Here is a 20,704-nt window from a genome sequence, read left to right as displayed (position 1 = left end):
GGCTACGATTTGATTTTAAGTAAAGCTAGCTTGCAAGCTTCCTGAAGCTCTCGCGTGGGTTTTCTGAAGCCAGTGCTGGCTCAGGCTGGCCCTGCCACCCCAGCACTTGAACCGCCTGGGGCATCGACAACGTTCGGAAGACTGAGGTTGTGGGTGCCCAGAGGAACTCTCGGGAGGGTGGTACAATGCTCACACAGACTCAGGTGAGGGGTGGTTGTCGCCGGCCCACCTAACATTTCCCTCCAGTCTCTTTGTGACTTGCAGAACATAATGTGACCTGGTGTTAGTTTATCTCCTCCTGGCCTAGTGACAACTGACTTAATCTCAACTGTTCGTAGCAGGGCTTTGAGTAGAGACCTACACTTCATCCTGAGGTTGGATGAGAGCTCCTTATAGCTTCGTGAGAGAACGTGACAAGATCATAATGTTTTAGCATACACGGACCCATCGTGTTTGGGGAGAAGCTTATACGGTGAGATTCATCATGCACTCTTTGAGCCATACTTCTGTGGGAAAAAGAATGATACACAATTTTTCTGATATTCAGGTTTGTCTTAGAGTCCTGCATTTTTAGCTTCCTAATCTAGGAAGCCCTCCACCAAGGTCAGTTCTTGTTCCTACTGCCGTCCTCTTGACTGATGGCTCAAAACCGCAGTGGGGGAAGGGTCTGGATCTGGACATTTCATGGATCTAGAAACATCCTCATAGGCAAGGAAGAGATTTGAACCTGCTAGAGTAGCTGCTGTGGATCACTGTGGGTGTGTGTGATTTCTTTGTGTGTATGTGTGTGTATATGTGTATGTATGTATATATAGGGTGTGTGTACATATGTGTATGTACGTGTATATATAGGGTGTGTGTACATATGTGTATGCATGTGTACATATATAGGGTGTGTACATATGTGTATGTGTGTATGTGTATATATAGGGTGTGTATGTATGTATATATAGGGTGTGTGTATATATGTATATATGTAGGGTATATTGTGATGTGTGTGTGTGAGACACACACACACACACACACACACACACACACAGACTGAGATTCAGCTGAGAATCTTGTTACATGCCAGGCATGTGCTCTATCACTGAGCTACACACCCAACCCTTTCTGTATGTTTTATTTGGAGACAGGGTCTCACTCTGTCATCCAAACAGGGCTAGAATTTGTAATCCTCCTGCCTCGATCTTTTGGGTAACTAGGTTTACTTTTTGGCAACACCTTTCTTAACGTGTTGTTGAGGCTTATAGGGCTACTGTAACACCTTCTGGGAGGGAGAAGAAAGACACCTGTGGTAAAGCGTGGGTCTCGTTCACAGGTTGACACCAATCCTGGCCCGCAGAGGTGATGAGGAATGGAGGCTTCAGAACCTACCCACCCCACCCCGCCTGCCAGCGACCAGTCAGTTCCTGCTCCTGGTGTTCCGGGGGTTTCAGGTGGGCAGGCCTCACCTCGCCTGACCCTGGGTCCAGTCATCCTGCCGCCAGAGCAGGGCCTGCCCCCAACTGTGTTCCTAAAGGCCTTGCCTGTCCCACTATACCACACGGTACCTCCTGGAGGCCTTCAACCACGTGCGCCCCTGGTGACAGGCAGCCTGGAGGGGGCCAGTGTGCCTTTCATCCTCAGTCCCTTGCTGCAGCCTGAAGGGCCCAGTCCCACCCAGATGGGCAAGCCAGCCACCCCGGCCCTGACCGTGAACATCGTGGGCACACTGCCTGTACTCTCCCCGGGTGTGGGGTCCACACTGGTCAGCACGGGCAGGCTGAAGAATGCTGGGAAGTACCTGTGCCCGCACTGTGGCCGGGACTGCTTGAAGCCCAGTGTGCTAGAGAAACACATCCGGTCCCACACGGGGGAGAGACCTTTCCCATGCACCACCTGTGGCATCGCCTTTAAGACCCAGAGCAACCTTTATAAACACAGACGAACACAGACACATCTCAACAACTCTCGACTATCTTTAGAGTCTGAGGGAAGTGGGAGCAGCCTTCTGGGGGATGGAGATAGGCCTGGAGAGATCGCCTCACTGGAGAGCAGGGGGGACGAAGGCGCGCCAGAGAACGCTCTTTCCCCTGGAGCCCACCCCACCCTCGCTACTAGGAACAGGGAAAGGATGGTAGAAGCGGCTCCCTCTCTAGGGGCCAACCTTGCCCACAAGGAGACTCCTGTGGACCATCCCCATATGGTATCACCCGAGTTTCCACTAGTCAGCCCGCAGCCTAGGCGGAAGTTGCCAGAATCAAAGCCATCCTCCCTGCAGAGACAGCAGGAGACATGCTCAGAGAAGCCCTGGGACTCCAAGGCTGTGGAGGGCCAGCTGAGGAAGTGTGAGAGCACAGACTCGGGCTACCTGTCACGCTCAGACAGCGTGGAGCAGCCTCCAGTGGCCTCCAGCCCCTTGCACAGTCTGTCGGAGCACAGTGCAGAGTCTGAGGGGGAAGGAGGGCCTGGGGGCGGGTCTGCAGGCAACAGGGCAGAGCAGGGAACACCGGGATCCAGCCTGGAGCTGGAGAAGAAGAGACTGGAGGAGCGCATTGCCCAGCTCATCTCCCACAACCAGGCGGTGGTAGACGACCCGCAGCTGGACCACGTGCGGCCCCGCAAGACTGTGCTATCCAAGCAGGGCAGCATTGATCTGCCCATGCCTTATACCTACAAGGATTCCTTCCACTTTGACATCCGGGCACTGGAGCCCAACCGCAGGAGGGCTGCCCTCAGCCCAGCTCGCTCTACCTTTACGCCCCTGGAGAAGACCAGACCCCTCTTCTTCCACTCTGTTCCCACCCAGCTCTCCACCACGGTGGAGTGTGTCCCTGTCACCAGAAGCAACTCGCTGCCTTTCATTGAGGGTTCTAAGTTGTGGCCAGAGTCACGGGACCAGCAGGATGCCTTCCCTTTGATGCAGAAGTCCCTGAGCCCCAGGCTCACCCCAACCCGGCTGGGGGACCACCCAGGACTGACCTTGACAGGCATCCCCAGTGGTCACCCTCGGGCCCTGGTGAGGCAGGCTGCCGTGGAGGATCTGCCCTGCACCCCTACTGGAGACCCCTCAGCTGTGGCTGAAGACCCAGATGGAAAGAGATCTGTGGTAAAGGAGGGGATGGCGTGCAGGGGCAGGGCCAGTAAGAAGTACGGCCAGAAGAAACAAAAGATGTTCTCTCAGGAGAAATGGCAGGTGTATGGGAATGAGACGTTCAAGAGAATATACCAGAAAATGAAGACCAGCCACCAGGGAGGACAGAAACACAGGGACATGAAGCAGGGCCAGGGGTCGGAACTGGACCTACCCTCCCAGGAAGAAGTGGTAGGGGCTGAGGGTGCAGGCCTGTCTCAGGACAATAGGGTCCCTGTCCTTGGGGACGCTACAGTCGGGGCAAAGCCAGGACCTCTGGGAAGTTGGCCGTCCCTGGAAGGCTCATTGGAGACCGAGTTTCCTAAGCAACTGAAGGCAGTGGCCAGAGCCAAGTCATCTCCCACCCTTGGCAGCACAGACGCCCTTTGTCTGAACAGTAAGAGTCCTCTGCTCTCTCCGCATGGGAAATCAGACCTGGGAAGCCAGTTGCCTCCAGAGCCTGTATGTCTCCAAGAAAGAGACTTAAAAGCCCCTGGGGTGGCTTTGCCAGACCGCAGTGGGGAAGTTACAAAAGAAACCTGCCCTGGAGACCAAACTCTCCTCAGACAGCCCAGTGGTGGGTCTGTGGGCCTCCAACTTGTAGAAGACAAGTTACCCTCAGAGAGAAAGAGACTGAAGGTGGAGGGGCTGGACCACCAGGAGCAACCAGGGCTTCTGGAAGTTGAGTCCTTGGGTAGCTCTGTGTGGGCTGACTCCCAACAACCCCAGAAACAGGACAGTACCTCTGAGAAGGTCCTGGACAGCTCAAATGAGGGTATCCAGCCTGTGACAATGGCCCTGCAGTCTTCTAATGCCTCCTCGGCTGTTGCTGCTGTTGCCCTGAGGTGGCCAGGGCTAGGGGACAAGGATCCCACATTGCCTTCTGTACCTAAGACTCCTGGGCTCCACTCCCTGCTGCCTGCCCAGCTCCAGGATCCTGGCATCCCTGCTGCTGTGTCAAGTGGCTCCTTTGCTCCCAAGTACCTGCTCAGGTTACCTCAGGGAGAGAAGCCCTCACCACAGGTTGCTCCAGGGCCCGGGAAAGGTCCAGACTCTCTGTGTACAAGTGCACAGCCTGAAGAACAGGCCCTTCTTGCTGAATCAGAATTGGAAGTGAATGGGCCACCTAGAGCATCCTCAGGCCCAGCTGAGGCAGGTGGTATCCCAGAGGACCCTAGCTGGTCCAGGTCAATGGATGGAAGAGAAGAAACACAGACAGGAAGAGAGAAAAGAGACAGGACCAATAGCAACATCCCCACAGCTGAACTCTCCTCTGACCCCAACACCGGCACCACCCAGGAGACAGCTTCCGTCCTGCCTGCTCACACACGTGACACTCATGTGACCAAGGGTGTAGTGAATGAGACCCGTGCCATCTATTGCCTTTGCATAGACAGCCCACCAGCAAAAGCTAGAATATACGACAATCTTTTGAACCCTTGGACATCGTCCCAGAAACTGGGGTCACCTAAGAATGCCCTAGAATGTCCTTCTTCAGAGACCAAGGAACGGCTGCCCCCCTGTTTTCCCTGGCAAGCACATTATTTCTTCACGTCTTTCACAAGGCCCCCGGGTTTACCCCTGGGCCAGCAGAAACTGGACTTGTCACACCATGTAGGGACCCCCAAAAGCTGTGAAGCCCCAAGCTCCTTCCCCTCACTTAAGGCAGAGCCCCAACTCACCTGGTGTTGCTTGAATAGCAGCCTGACCCTGCCTGCAGAACAGCAGAGAGCAGCTCCCAGGGACCTGGCTTCACGCTCACCTGATGGGAGCCTCCAGGGTAAGAGCTGCAGAGTGCTGCCTCCCAAGAGCAGTGGAGGAAGGACCAAGACAAGCCGAGGAGGAGGAGGGACCACGCAGGCACCTGAGGTAACACTGGGGAGGGCTGGGGCTTGGGCAGCGTGAGAGTGAGACATGGAGAGGGGGAGGGAGAGAAGGGGTAAGTAGGGAGGGAGAGAGAGAGAGCTAATGGATCTCTCCCTGTGGATATTACCACCATCGTGATATTTTCTGTCCCCCAAGGAGACTAGGGCTGCCATATGTGGAGCGGGAAGAAGTAAGGGTCCTAGATAGGAACAAAACTAAATAAATTCACAAAAATAAAATGGTAAAGAGCTGTTGTACTAGGGTCTGGGTCATGGCTGAATCAAAGTGCTTGCTTTACAAGTTTGAGGACCCGAGGACCTACATTTAAAAAGCCAGGTGTGATGGCAGGCATCTCCAATCCCAGCACTGGGAAGTAGAGACAGGAGATCACTGAGGCTGGCTTAGATTAGCCTCAGCTGTGAGTCCAGGCCAGTGAGAGACCCAAAACAAAGCTGGTTGACCCTTGAGAGAAGATACCCAAGACTGTTGTTCTCTGGACTCTACACGCACGTGCGCACACACACACACACACACACACACACACAGCATCCAGATAAGATATTTGCAATTAGACATAAAATTTCATCTTTTCTATTCCTGGTAACAGGCAAAAATAAAAAATAAAAAACAAAAATAAATCACACTGCCTGCACACAACTCTCTAGGTCATCTAAGAATCAAAACTACATTTTAAAAAGAAATTTTATTTTCAGTTATGTATGTGGGGTAGGTGATTCACAGGTCATCAGCTCCTCTGAGCTAGAGTTGCCAGCAGTTGTGAGCTCCTTGATGTTGGTGCTGGGACTCAAATCTGGGTTCTTTACAGGAGCAGTAAGGGCTCTTAACCACTGAACCATCTCTCCAGGAACTGAAAACTCATGTTGACAGAACACTCCAGACAGAAATCCAAAGCAGAATCAAAACGGAACAAAATAAGTAAAACTCTTAAATGGGGAAGCTCATTATCTCGGGTGTACTGGAAAATGGCTCCACTATAATCACAGTAACCAGACTCAGACCTAACTCTGAGGTTTTTAGGAACAATGATAAGAAGGAGAAAGTGATAAAAGTTCAAGGACAGTCTTACCAGGGAATTAAGCCATGAGTTTATGGCCCCATCTGACAGTACCAAAGTTTTTATCCTGTTAGGTTGGGTTGGGAGTTGACAGAAGCATTGAGGCCTCAGTCCTAATAGGACTTTATGGAACAAAGACAAGGATGAGACCCAAGACTTGCAAGTAATCTCCAGGGGCTGGAGGTGGGGATTCAAGGTCTGGTTTAAATCTCCTCTCTCCAAATTGTGGGGATTGCTGAGGTGGGTGATGTGGACTATGGCACTAGGTAACTTTCCACTCACATCGAAGGTCCAGTATTTCCACTGGAGGTCCAGTCTAGCCATGGTTCTGGAAGGTTCCATTGTGGCATATGACTAGTTGCCTGGTAAGAATGTCTTACAGGTTCAGGCCATTTGGTACTACAACATTTTGGTGCCTTAATTTCCATAGATAAGCATCTAGTCTCTAGAGAGAGCATCATGGTGTCCCCAAAATGAGGGCTTTGAATGGCACAATGATAACATGCCTGGTATTTTCAGCTTCCCCACCCAACAGTCTCAGGAACGAGGGCCCAGGACCAGGAGTCCAGTCCACAGCGGAGGAAAGGACTGTGCCATAGGAGGGTGAAGATATCTCATGAGATCAGCAAGAAGAAGAAACTGAGGCTTTATTCCAAGAGGTAAGATATGTGGCTTCCTCTTCCCCTTCCATGCTGGCATGATATCAGGAACCCAGGAACTGAATGTGGCATTCGAATGGCAGCTACCCCCCAGAGGAAGGCTCCTATTCCATTGGTCTGGAGTTCTGTGGCTTCAGATCTGTCTCTGTTACCCATAGCCTACCCAGCATGATCCCACTGATCATTTAATTATTTACTGCTGTCTTTCTAAGACAGGAACATAGTAAATATTTGAGATAACCAGGTTGAAAAATATGTCTATCTAATTTTAGTCCTGAGAAAGAATGTGCTAATTATTGCTTTTAACACATTTTTAATATTTGCAAACAAATGTGTCTTTTGAGAAAAAAAATTAAAAATCCAGGGAAGCAAAGAGAATCTCTCAACAATATCAAGACTTGGGGATAATCCTCTGAACATTCAGAGGCACTGTCTTCTAGACAAGATGGAGGACATCTTTTAGGAGGCCTTAAGAGCTCAGCAGCAGCTCTTAGGACAATAGAGGACTACATAAAAATTACAGCCACATCATAAAAGTCAGATTTTACACTGTATCTCTCATTCCTCCCAAGTTATTAAAAGTTCTGAGGACATGTGACTTGCCTTCTTGAGTGGCCATAGGTGGCCAGAGAGGAGTAGTAGACATTCTGGTAGGGTGAGAACTGTGCATTATGAATGTCTCAGTTCCTGTCTTTCTCCAGCATTGGATTTTCATCTATGTTTCTCAGCTGTGTTATATGCCTACTCCCACAGACACTTGTATTTTGAAGACCTTAATAGTTGACCTTGTGGAAGTCAAAAGAGGGCATCTCTATCAGGGAACTACTATATAAGCACCTTAAAGATGAACATGTAGAGTTGGGGCAAAGAGGAGCAAGGAAGTTCTGAGAAAGGGCCTTGTTTTAGCTACTTTTCAATTGTTTGATAAACATCATGACTAAGGCAGCTTATAAGAGAAAATGCTTAATTTGGGGCTGATGGCTCCAGAGAGTTAGGGTCAATGACTATCTTGGTGGGGAGTATGATAACAAGCAGGCAGACATACACCGGAATAGTAGTTCATCTGTTCATCCATCCATCTATCTACATATCTACCCATGTGTATATCAATCATCATCCATCTATCCGTCGATCCATCCACCCATCCATCCACCCATCCATCCATATAGTGTCAGGGTTTTTATCTCATCTATTTATCCATTCAGCCATTTATCTATCAATCATCTATCTCATCTATGTATCATCTTCCTTCCTTCCTTCCTTCCTTCCTTCCTTCCTTCCTTCCTTCCTTGCTTTCATTCTAACTACAAACCTACCTACTTACCTACCATTTTTCTGACATTTGCTATGAGGTGTTACATTCTGTGAGTGAATCTGGCCTTTGTTATGCTTGTTAATGTTGGTTGTTTTTAATCGTTTAAATGATGAATATAATTTATAGGAGCCTGTGAGAGTATATATATATGTGTATATATATATATATATTATATAGATTCTTACATGTTAAAAGTCATGTATGCATTCTTCTGTCTAGCATCTAATTTTTAAAGCCCATTTATTTATTTAGCCTATGGGATTGCCGCATACTACCTTTTTAATCCCTTCATTCATTTTGAACCATTCTTCTGGCATTTTCTTCTTCCCAAAGCACATTGTTCAGAATTCCAGGAGAAAAGAAGCCTACCCTTGTTGTTATTAGTTTGAAATAGCTGCATTTCAGGCTGGAGAGATGGCTCAGCAGTTAAGAGCACTGGCTGTTCTTCCAGAGGACCCAGGTTCAATTCCCAGCATCTACATGGAACTCACAGCTGTCTGCAACTCCAGTTCCAGGGGATCTGATTTTGTCACACAGTCATACATGCAGCTAAAACACAAATGCACATAAAATAAGAAAAAAATCATTTAAAAATGTTTGCCAGGCTGTGGTGGCGCACGCCTTTAATCCCAGCACTCAGGAGGCAGAGGCAGATGGATCTTTATGAGTTCTAGAACATCCTGATCTACAGAGTGAGTTCCAGGACAGCTAGGGCTGTTACACAGAGAAACCCTGTCTCAAAAAATAAAAAACAAACAAACAAACAAAAAGAAATAGGTGCATTTCATCCGGGTGATGGGAGAGATTTCTTCTGCCCTCAGGGTTCTAGATAAACACACCTTTTCTCTCAGGATGTCAATCTGACATCTTTGGTCTCCACGTTGGATTGAGAAGTCCATTGCTAGCTGCTCCTCTGTCCGTGGAATGTCCGGCCACTGTCAAAACGCTTCCTTTAGTGTTTGTGTTCCATCATTGTATTGTGATGCTTGAAGTTAGATGCTGCTTTCTGCATATCCCACAGAAACCGCTGGGCTCCGATGATCTTCCTAAATCTCCACCATCATTTTCCAGGCACAGTTTCCATGCCACCCACCCCTCTCCTTCTGACAACATGAAAGTAATGTAGCTTAGACTTTCTCTTCCGCTTTTGTGCATGCGCGTACACACATGTGAGCATGTTCTTGTGTATGGTGATGCGTGTGTGTAGATATGAAGGCTGGGGAGCAATCTCAGGTCTGTTCTCTGGTTCACTTTTTTTGTTTATTTTTGAGGCCAAGTCTCTCATTGGTCTATATCTTGCCCTGGAATCTGCTTGCGTCTGCTTCCTCAGTGCTGGGATTACAAGTGCATGCCTCCGAGCCTATTTAGTTCTTGTTCCTGTATATATAGCTCAAGTCTTCATGCTAATGCAGCAAGCACTTTGCCAACTGAACCATCTCTCCAACATTTCCCCCTTTTTTGAAACAGGGTCACACTGTGTAGCCCAGGCTGGCCTACACTGGTCATCCTCCTGTCTCAGCTTCCTGAGTGTGGGCTTACAGCGGGTACCACCAGGCCTGCCTTGCATGTCTTCTACCTTTAATAACTTTGGCCTGTCTGTGCCATACATGGATGCACTGTTCAGGGGTATCACTAAAAATTTGCTAATTTTCTTAATTCATTAAAGAACTTCTTTGTTGAAACTTTACTGAAATATAATTGAGTTTAATTAATTGCACATCTTTAGGACAGATAATTTAAATAATTTTGACATATATACTTGTGACACCCATAGTAGAACTAAGATCACAGACAGATAGTCACACCCGATGTTTCCACCATCTCTTGGCAATCTCTCTCTCTTCTGTGCATTCTGTCCCTCCTGCTCCCAGTGACCTTGAGTGTGCTTTCTGTCCTTGTATACTATCTTGTTCTAGACGGTGAGAGAAACCAGCTCACACTCTCACTATGCCTGCTGCTCTTCTCTGAGGTTGTTTTTCCCAGTCACCTCAGTTGTCCTGGGAGTTATCCACTCACTGGGTGTCACTTATGTTGCTATACTCAAACAGGATAAAAAGAAGGTGGCAGAAATCAGCACAGGGGAGAAAGTTTATCCCACCTCACAAATCCAGAGTACAGTCCCCCACAGCAGGGGAACCAGGGCTGCAGCGGCTTGAAGCAACGGTCATGTCCTGTCCACAGTCAAGAGCAGAAAGAAATGCATGCATGCACGCACGCTTACATGCACGCTCACATGCACCCTCACATTGCATATTCACTCGCTTGCTTGCTGGCTCGTGCTTACCTTGACTTCTCCACTCTTACACAGTTCAGGATCCCCTGCCTGGGGAATGCTGCTGCCCGCCGTGGGCTGGGTCTTCTCCCATCACTGAACACAACCAAGACAAGCCCCTAGGGACACATTTCTGGGGCAATCTGATCTTGAGAATCCACCACGAGTCTCTTCCAAGGTTGTTTTAGGTAGTGTTGAGTTGCCAGTTTAAACTAACCATCACATCCATATAGTTGGGTATTTTTTGTTTTTTAATAGATAAAGCTTGCCTGATGATGAGTGCAAAGCAGCCAGACTAGTCAGCCATGCAGGCCAGACAGTGGTGGTGCATGCCTTTAATCCCAACACTAGAGAGGAATATGAGACAGGAGGAGATGGCTCTCAGGTACAGTCCCATTCTGAGAACTAGTGGAGGCAGGATCACCATTTTAAGACTGAGTTAGTGGTAAGAGCCAGTGACTTCTGCTAAGTACCTGTCGGATTCTGGGATAAGTGAAGAACTGGACTGAAGGTTTTCCTGGTCCCAGTCCCTAGGGGTCAGGGAAGGTGTCTTCTCTTTATGACTGATGAGGGGTTTCTCCCGGCTCCTGTGGGAACACTCGCTTCTCACTCATCCATGGTGGTTACGTGGCCTGCTGTGGTCTCAGGTCTCTACAGCAACAGAAACCGCCCCATGACTTCCACTAGGATCCTGTCCCACCTGAGACAGGGAATATAGAATTCACCTGGTCTGGCAAAACCACCAAGAAGAAAACAATCTTACCCGCCCAGGTTTTCTTTCTTGTGAATGTTAGCTGCTTTGCAACTTCAATCAGACTATCAGTACGTTTAAGTATATTTAATTTTTAAGAACAACTTAATTGAGGCTGGAGAGATGAAACAGCGGTTATGAGTACTGACTACTCTTCCAGACGGACCTGGGTTCAATTCCCAGCACCCACGTGGCCGCTCACAACTGTCTGTAACTCCAGTTACAGGGGATCTGACACCCTCATGCAGACATGCACGCAGATGAAACACGCAGAGTAATAAAATACAAAATAAATCATTGAGAAAAGAACAACTGAGTTGTATTTTCAGTATAAGGAGGGCTGTGATGGAATCAGAGGGTTAGGTCAGGTCATTTAATTTGCTGTGCCTCATCAGAAGAAGTTGTTTTTGCCGGCGTGGCGGCGCACACCTTTAATCCCAGCACTTGGAAGGCAGGTGGATCTCCTGTGAGTTTGAGGCCAGCCTGGCCTACAGAGAGAGTTCCAGGACAGCCATGGTGTTACACAGAGAAACCCTGTCTTGAGAAAACAAACAGAAAGAGTTTGTTTTTGTTCTTATTAATTTTTAAGCTGTGATTTCGATAACGTGACCAAGCAGCTCTCAAACCTTTGATCCTCTTGCCTGAGCTCCGGAGAACTGAGATGGTGTGTTAGGAGTCACACATTTTCATAGACCCACAGGCCGCCTTTTCTTCAGCAACGTGTTAAAAAGTCTTCCATCACTCTCAGTCTCCTAATGTCGGGGGCATATGAAGATTTCCTCTGATATTTTTTTAATATATATAAATATATGCACTCATATCTATGGAAGGATTTGGTTTGTGACCTAGCCAACCAGGGACCATGGATCAAATATGATTTTTTATTTGTTTTGGTAACTGGGTATGACTTCATATTTTTGAAACTACATATTTGCTTATATATTGCTCACATATTTCACAGATAGAGATTTTATTTGACTGGAAAACTCTAAAGTATTATATGGGATTTACATAGAAACCTCTCAGACCTGTCTATCAGTCCAGGGTCCCACATCTGTTTGCTGATTTTAGCTCCCTGTTTATACTTGAAGTTCATCTTAGGGCTTTCCATTCTGTTTCCCCCCCCCCCCTCTCAACACTATAACGAAAATTGCTGCTTCATTAATAAAGCTACACATGTTAGCTACCCCACGTGTCTAAAACACGGGGGTCCATCTTGAGAGAAGCAGTGAAAACACGTAGAAACTTCATGCCTAATTACTCTTGTGTTAACTTGAGGCCCAGAGACTCACGAAGTTCTCAGAATCCATCTGCGCCAGGCCCACAACAATCACTGAACCATGGAATTGGGTTTTATTGATTAATTCGCGGCTGTGTACAAACTTGAAGTGCTGAGAGGCTTGGCTGAGAAAGCTTCCGGCAAATGCAGCTTAGATAGCCCCAAGTGAGGCCATGCAGGAGAAGGGCAGTTCTGCCAGGCACACACTCCCCTGAAGGAGTGGAGTTCACCTCAGGCCCCAAGGACAGGATTTTATTCATCCTGAGGGTCTTTTTTATTTACGGTTTCTGTGTAGGGCTGTGGGGCTGTTCTGTCATTATGCGATTTTTTCAGTTAGAGGAATCTGTGAGGATAAGGATAGAGGCAGGTTGGTCAGTGGTGGTCCTGAGCTCATATGACCTCTGCTGCAATGCGTGTCTGAGAGCTTGTGACAGGTCACCCACAGGACCAGAGCTTTGAATCTGCTCTCTCTCTGCTTCTCCTCTTTGCTTTGCTGTGTCCTAGGGACTGTGAGAGGAGCTGGGAGACACAAAAGATGGGCTGGAGCGTGCTATTTGAGTGGGTGAACTCATGCGACACTGGTCTCTACAGCCATCTGCCAGTTGTTCTTAGATACCTAAGCACATAGCAGTGTTTAGAGCAACAAGGGGTTAATACACTTCAACCACTGTCAAGATTCTCGACAATAATCTCAATCCTCCACTTTCCAGTTCACACAGAAGCCCCTTAGCTCAATACCTTAACCTAGCAGTCTTCAGAAGTTCCTACTGGACTGACCAGGGCAAGAAATGCTTACAATGACTGGTCTCCATAAGACCAGAAATAAACGTATCATGAAATCCATAAAGAGAACCCAAAGAATAGAGAAGCTTGCATGGAGCCCAAGAGCCCAGCTCAAAACCCGAATCTCCAGGGGCTTCCTTTCAAAAGTATAAACGAGAAAATGGATCAGCCCAGTGTGGTAAATTAGACATGACCTCGGAAAACGGAGGTGATCTTATACTCAGCCGTGAGAAAGAGAAATGAGAAGGAACAGGTCTAGCGTCATGTACGAAGTTGACATGTACTTAGTATCGGTCACGGGCCTGCTCAAAGTCCTTCAGACCAAAGCAAGCATTTTGAGAAGGAGGCCACTCACATCCAACACCTGAGTGTTTCTTAGAAAGTGGAGCCCGAGGTGAGGGTTTGAGGGTAAGCGACTGGGGAGGGTGAGCTCTTAGGAGGGCAGGTGGGGGCAGGGAGAAGGGAGTGCAGCTGTGTTGTCATGGAATGGGGGCCTCAGCCTGGGCCCCCAGGCCCTCTAGAGAGGGAACTGAACCATTTGGATTGTCCTAGAGGTGGGTGTGTAACTGGAATGCCTCATCCAACATGACCAGGTCCCTGCTGCCAGGGAATGGATGTGAGATGGGGATTCCCAGGCATTCCTAAGCAAGTGAGTCCCCCCTGACCCAAGGATATGCATGTCCCCACTCCAATGGGGGGGGGCAGACAGAGATGTGTAGCCTCAGGGAGAACAGTTGGATGTTGCCTCATAGCACCTACATGCCTTGGGGGGGTCCCTGAAGAACCGCCCCACCAGGCTCATTTTCTGAATGCAGCTGCTTGGGGGAGAGGGCTACACACAAAGACCCCTCTGAGAAGATCACAGAGCGATAGGAACACCCCAGCCCACAGCAGCCGCAGAGTCCACATGGGCGCTCCTTAAGAACGACAACATCCAGGCCCCACTTTGGTAAGATGGCCTCAGGGACCAGGAACTCTCCTGACAGACCCCCTAACAACTTGGATGGAACGGCGTCCCCAAGGTTCAGGTCATGTGCCATTCTTCACGCCTGCAAGCCCGCAGCGGTTGCCGTGGTCTTGAGGGCAAAGGTGACCCTGCACACTCGCTGGCAGACATTTCCCACAAGTCCCACTTTCCTTCCTTCTTTTGTCTGTGCGCTTTGAAATCACGCTGCAGGAGCTCCAGTGGGTTGGAGTGGGGGGCGGTTTATGATGAGGGAGCAGCAGCCTGTCCTCCCTCCCCTGATGGCTCTTTAAGGAGCTTGTGGCTGGACAAATGAGACAGAGGCTTCAGGGAAGGAGCCAGGTACCCCCACCCCAAACCCAGGGGGCCACAGTTCCTGTTCCAGGTACCCTGACTCCAACCCTTAGGAGCCACAACTCCTGATCCAAACAGGAAAGGCAAGTTTTTTTTTTTTTCCCCCTCAAATGTAGACACCTGGAAAGATAAACAGAAAACCACTTTCTTATTGTTGGTGCCATAAAAAGGCAACATCTGGGGGATTCCGTGCTCTTCAAGCCGTATTGAAATCCTGCAGGCAGCCCCTGTGACTCGCTCAGGTGCCTGGGTCTTTGCAGAAGCAGTAGAGGCAGAAGAGCGGCTATGCATGTTGCTTCCTCTCCAGAAGGTCTGTGGAGCTCCACGGGAGTCAAGTGCTTGGCAACTGCAGCCCGCACAGGGAGGGGACTCCCATAAGTGTCTGCAAACAGGGTGAAGAGCTTTCAAAGGAGCTTAAGGCCTGTGGCTGTAAGCCTTCATCTCAGTTTGCTTACCTGCGAACTCTGAGTGCTAGACCAGATGGCGTGTCCATTTAGGGCTGTACCTGCTCGTCGGTAGAACACGGTGAACCTGCATTCGAAGAAAGGGCCACAAGGTCATTAGGTTGCTCACTGGACACACGGTGTGCATGTTACAAAGAGCATGCACCAGCACCGAGAGGAGTGGGAAATTTCCATGACAATCAGTGCAAGTGAACCTCCCAGTCTTTTCTCTTTCTCCATCCTTATCATGTCTTCCCTCTGGGTTGTGAGTGACATTTTGTTTTGGGGACCATTAGATCAGATGTTCTGGCTGGGGCTCACTGATGGGGAATCTGTGTAGACCCCAAGATGCAGGCTGCTAACACCACCTATGGTGGCATCAGTGACCATGTGCGACTCTTAACATAACTGTCGCTGACACGCTCAGTAGCCCCAGGAAGATAGCAGCTAGCATACGGATCTCTGCTGACTGCAAAACATTTACATCTTTGTACAAAGTTCTCTGCAGCAAAGTGTTTAGTGAGTAGTGAAGGACCAGAATCTAACATCCGTATCAATCCGTATCAATCCGTATCGACCTGCAGAGCCATTTCCCCAAGCTGTTCCTAGGCAGCACGGCACGTGAACATGATCTCAGGCTGGGGATATGCCTCCCTGGGTAGAGTGCCTTCCTTACGCACACAAAGTCCTGGGCTTTGGCTTCGGCATTGCATGCTAATGCTCACCTGTGATCCCAGGACTCAGAAGGCTGAGGCAGGAGGATCAGAAGTGCAAGACCATCCTCGGCTATGATGCAGAAAGTTCAAGGCCAGGTTGGGCTCCATTCGAGCTTGTTTCAAAACAAAACATTAGCCCCATCTCACACAGGCTCATGGGTTGTGCTATTTCTGCCCTCACATCCTGGGGTTAGAAGGTGAGTTGGGACAGGGGTGAGGAGAGGTAAGTGGGGGTGGCTGGTGAGAAGGTGCTCAGGGCAGCCCCGAGATTCTCAGCCACCCTCAGAGCCTCTCTGGTTTTCCTGGCACACAGTGTTCTACCTGATGGCTATGTATGCATTGCTCTGCCCCACAGATATGAAGGAAGTTTCTGGCAGAGAGCCAAACGACTGTGCAAGCCACCCTGGTTGCCAAGAAGAAGCTGTCTCCCCCACCGACTTGAGGGACTGGAGCCACGAGGGACCCTTGGGAAGGCTTCATTAGAAGCGGCAGGTAACGCTTGCCTTGGCAGCAAATCCAGATGCAGAGAACAAATGCAGCACACCCTGGCATCTATGCCACGGTAGCAGTAAACGGGCCAGTGCCAGGCCAGATCCAGAGGGGCCACTTGTATGAAGGGCCATGATGAAGTTTTTATCAATGAGACAATCAGACTTGATCTATGGAAATGGCAGGGGGTACATCAAGATGTCAGTTCTGGGCTGTACAAACAATGGTCCTGGCGACAGCAGGTTCTGTGCAAGTATGGATTCCCTCTGGGATCTGGAAACGATCTGGGGATGTGCTCACTAGAAGTCCTTGGTGCTTCCCCCATCGGTAGATAAGAAGTGAGCTCAGTGCTTTGCACAATGCCATCGCTCTGGGGAGGGGCATAGAGGCTGTGGTTGGTGTCAGAGGCATGGACAGGTATGACGGTTCCATGTGTAATGCTTACCTGGGCAGCGGCGAGGACCAGGCCTAGAGAGAAATGCAGCCCGAACTCCAAGAGGCTGCTTTCTGGAAAAAAGATGTGATGTGGGAGGGTCTTCTGTTTTGTGTTGATTTCATTGGTTAATAAAAAAACTGCCTTGGCCATTTGATAGGCCAGCCCTTAGGTGGGTGGAGTAGACAGAACAGAATGCTGGGAAGAAGGGAAGTTAGGCAATCACCATGCCTCTCCTCTCTGGGTTAGACACAATGGACCCAGCTGCCAGGTCAGACATGCTGAATCTTTTCCGGTAAGCTACCACTTTGTGGTGCTACACAGATTATTAGAAATGGGTTAAAGCAAGATATGAGAGTTAGTCAAGAGGAGGCTAGAGTTAATGGGCCAAGCAGTGTTTAAATGAATACAATTTGTATGTTGTTATTTCGGGTGTAAAGCTAGCCGTGCAGGAGCTGGGCAGAATGAACAGCAGGTCTGCTTGCCTCATCACTACAGAGATGGTTCAAGCTTCCGTCCCTGAGCAGTTAGGACAGGTCAGGGAATTTTTCTGGGTCGCCATGTTCCTTTCACCCTACAACAGTGACTCCAGCCTTGCTCTTGCTTGCACAGGCTTTGACTGGAAGGAATGGAGCCACCTGTGAGAGGCTGTGGGGCCACCTGGCCAGTAGCATCTGAGTTTGTGGCTGATTGTTGACTGGTTGGTTTGAGAGCTGACCCTGAGCTTTGTCCTTTGGATCCATGGTGGGGGCATTTACTTCTCCACCTCTGTGTAGCTCCCAGCACCCGCTATAGGCAAATGGCACTTGCTCCACCCCTCTTCCCCCTTCCCCTGTCCCCAAAGTCTTCTCTTCATGGAGAGAGGAACATGAGGCCTAATGCTTTGCTACTCAGAACCAACTCATCGTAGTTATTCACTCTTACTGTTGGATGCCCAGCTGCAAATGGCAAAATTCTCTTCTTGTGGAAGAATTTCAAGGGGGAAGGCTGGGGTGCAGAAGGATGAAGGAACTGAACCCTGCTCTTTCTCCACTGCCCATGGCGTTCACCTTCGTCTACATCCCTTTGTTCCTTACTCAGTGAAACCAGCTCCTATGCTTTGATGTCCTCTGTGGAGGGCATCTCAGAACTACTCATGGGCTTGTCTGTAGATCAGAACAAAAGAACAGTCTTCCATACAAGGGCCACATACTTCCATACTGTGTGACTGTGCTTTCTCAGTGGGCCTTCATACGACAGTATTGATGGCCTCTGTGCCTTCTAGACTCTCAGAGCATGGGCTCTTCCAGTTCCTAGAGTGGTTCTTCAACAACTTGTATCCCATTGTTAGGAACCCGGATCTCAGAGCGCTAGAAGGTGAGGAGCTGTAAGCAGAGCAGTCCCACGTTGAAAGGACTCTGTGTTGGAACCATGGCCCCGGCTCTTCATTCCTGGTTAGCATGACCCCATCCTCCCATGTTCTCAGAGAGTTTGGTTCTAGGGTTTTTCTCTGGTGTGGCCTGGAGCTCCAGTAACTATCATCCCTGATGGGACACTGCAAATGAGCTGTCTACGGCAGTCTATGGGCAAGAGGTTGCCAGCAGCCACAGGTGGCACAACCGGAACCAACCAAACTCTACCCATTGTTCTCCAGAAGGGAGGTCTCCAGCTCTCTTCCCGAACAGCTTTGGAATGGTGAATCCAGCTGTGTTGGGCGCTTACACCAACCTAGCCATGGCCCTAGGCTCTGTGTTGTACAGCTGGGAGGGGCAGAGAGAATTCCTGCTCTTGGTAACAGGCCTCCTGGCTCCTTGTCCATCTTTGACCACACTGGGAATGTCATCGGTCACCTGCTCGCTTCCCCGTGAAGGATTTTGTTGGTTAAGCTGAGATACATAAGCTCTGGCCTATAGACCCAGATGCTCAGTATGAGGTTGCAGGAGCTTCTCTGTACGGCCTTCCTTCGCAGCATCCGAAGTAGCCGATGATGTTGGTTGTTAGCATGCACAGATGTGTGGCAGTGGTGTGTGCAGGATGCCGAGTGAAAGAGAGAACCCATGGCGACTAGTCCTCATGCTGGCAAGAGGACTATGAAGCCACTCTCCTGAGTCTCGGTAGGAGGTGGGTACGGTGTTCTGGCTGACTATTGGGCACAGGGAGGAGACTCCTCCGGAAGGAGGAATGTGAGGGAAAGTGCAGGAGTGGCCATGTGGGGTGGTCCAGTTAAGGGTGTATCATCATCCAGTACGCCTATGGGATGCAGGAAGCTTGTACTGGTTTCCCATATAACACCATCACAAACCCGGCACTTCCTGTCTCCTCACGGTTCTCCCAGGCAGCCCCGGAGCCTCGTGTTCCTCAAAGGTTCAGGGACAGATTTCTCCCTGTTCTTCCATCTTTGGCCTGCAGCCTCATTCTTCAGTAGCTAGCTCCATTTTCACACGGCCCCCTGTCATTGGGTTCATGGCCCTCACTAAACCTAGGGTCCCCTCACCTTAAGAACCCTGAATTAGCGAGTTCTGCAGACCTAGCAACACTGTTTTCACAGATCCCCAGGGTTGTTCCGCCTTGGTAATTTGCTCTCACACAATCCCACATCAGGGATTGCAAATGTCTTCTTAGATGATGAAAGGCCATGGTGCATGCGGGGGCATCAGTGTGGACATGTCACCTGGGATCGCCGTGACAGTAAACACATTTGGCAGAATGTTCCAGTTAGCCTAAGCTATAAAAACAGAACCATGGGACTGGGAAAATGGCTCACTAGATAAAGTGCTTGCTGGGTAAGGGTGTAGGCCTGAGTTCAGTCCCTGATACCCAAATGAAAAGCCAACCATGTAATGTTAGCACTGAAAAGGTCGATATAGGAGAATCTCTGGGGTTCACTGAGAAGCCAATTTGGCCAAATTGATGAGCTACAGGTTCATTGAGAAACCCTCTCTCAAAAGATAAGGTGGCAAGTAATTGCAGGAGACTCTTTTTTTTTTTGTTTGTTTGTTTGTTTTGTTTTTCGAGACAGGGTTTCTCTGTAGCTTTGGAGCCTGCAGGAGACTCTTGATGTTGACTTCAGACTTCTACCGACATCAACAACAACAACACACACATACAGTCCCCACCTCCACCGACCCTTAGCATTAGACTCTGTAACACTTGGGGACACAGAATTCTCAGACTTCAGGTAGCATCCCCGTCAGTAGCCACGGGAGACATCCATGTCCTTTAAAGAGAATTTTGGAAGACTGGCTGGGAGAGTCATAGGCAGGGCCTTCACATGTGACTTTGTGAGCTGTGTAGAATTCAGCTCAACATTCCCCTAGAGTGTGGCTAGCCTCACCCTCCGGCCCCAGCCATGGGAATTATGCAAGTCAAAGAAAAGAGCATCTACTCTCATTTGGGCCCTGCTCATAGGACATGCACTGGCTTGATCACTGAGATCCAGGGCTCTCAAAACCAGAATGGCCCCTTTCATCTCCTTAAAAGCCCCTCCTTGACCTCAAGGGAGGATCTGTATCTACCCTGCAGGGTGTCTGAGAGGCTCCAGACATCCCCCCACGTCCCTACATTTGGGGGTAATCTACTCTGTGTAGTCCAAACTCAACAGTCGTCTTCCATGACTTTGGCACAGTTCCAAGAACAAAGTTGTGAGCCAATGAATAAGACCAGGTCTCAGCAGAAACAGAACCCAAGGATAGAGAAAGCTAAGTTAATTCTCCAGCAGGGACCCAGCTCCCGGCTCACACTCCATATGCATAATAGTACCCTGACCAGCCTGCGCGGTTCTCAGGTGTCTAACTCTTCTGTCTGATATTTGAGCAGCAGACTGAGCCCGAGGATGGGGTCCCTAGTACCCATTTTCAAAGGCCTCCTGCTCCTTCAATTAGGAAGAACTGGAAACCATTGCAGGACAGGTGTAAGCCTGCCTAGCGAGGTCTGCACACTGGCTTGGGAAGAATTAATCTCTGTGTGTCTTTATTGAAGTGTCAGAGGAGACTTCAGAAAGGGTGACAGGGCAGCCCTGCAAGCTGGGGTTGACAGAGTGTGATGGACACCTGAGCTGGGGATGGGAAAGCATGTAAAAGTAAACACTGCTTGGAAACCCAAGGGCTAAAGGGCTTCATTCCCACTGCCAGCCAGTGTGACCATGAAGAGAAGTGAAGGGCTCAGGGGGACGAGGTGTGAAACTCACTTGCTCTAACTTCAAAGGATGCTGC

General features: G+C 49.3%; 1 protein-coding gene across 1 annotated transcript in view; it reads left to right on the top strand.

Moving 5' to 3' along the window:
- Positions 1 to 20,704, top strand: part of Znf831 (zinc finger protein 831) — a 112,148-nt gene that overhangs the window by 40,098 nt on the left and 51,346 nt on the right. Inside the window, exons 2-4 of the mRNA XM_005362771.3 lie at positions 1,322 to 4,984; positions 6,576 to 6,715; positions 15,948 to 16,084. Of these exons, the coding sequence (XP_005362828.1) occupies positions 1,358 to 4,984; positions 6,576 to 6,715; positions 15,948 to 16,084 (3,904 nt within the window). The 5' untranslated portion in view covers positions 1,322 to 1,357. The remainder of the gene's footprint in view (positions 1 to 1,321; positions 4,985 to 6,575; positions 6,716 to 15,947; positions 16,085 to 20,704) is intronic.

This window comes from Microtus ochrogaster, linkage group LG8 (assembly GCF_000317375.1).
Source record: "Microtus ochrogaster isolate Prairie Vole_2 linkage group LG8, MicOch1.0, whole genome shotgun sequence".
NCBI classification, from domain to species: domain Eukaryota; kingdom Metazoa; phylum Chordata; class Mammalia; order Rodentia; family Cricetidae; genus Microtus; species Microtus ochrogaster.
The sequence above is the reverse complement of the archived record's forward strand: the minus strand, read 5'-3'. Positions and strand labels throughout refer to the sequence as shown.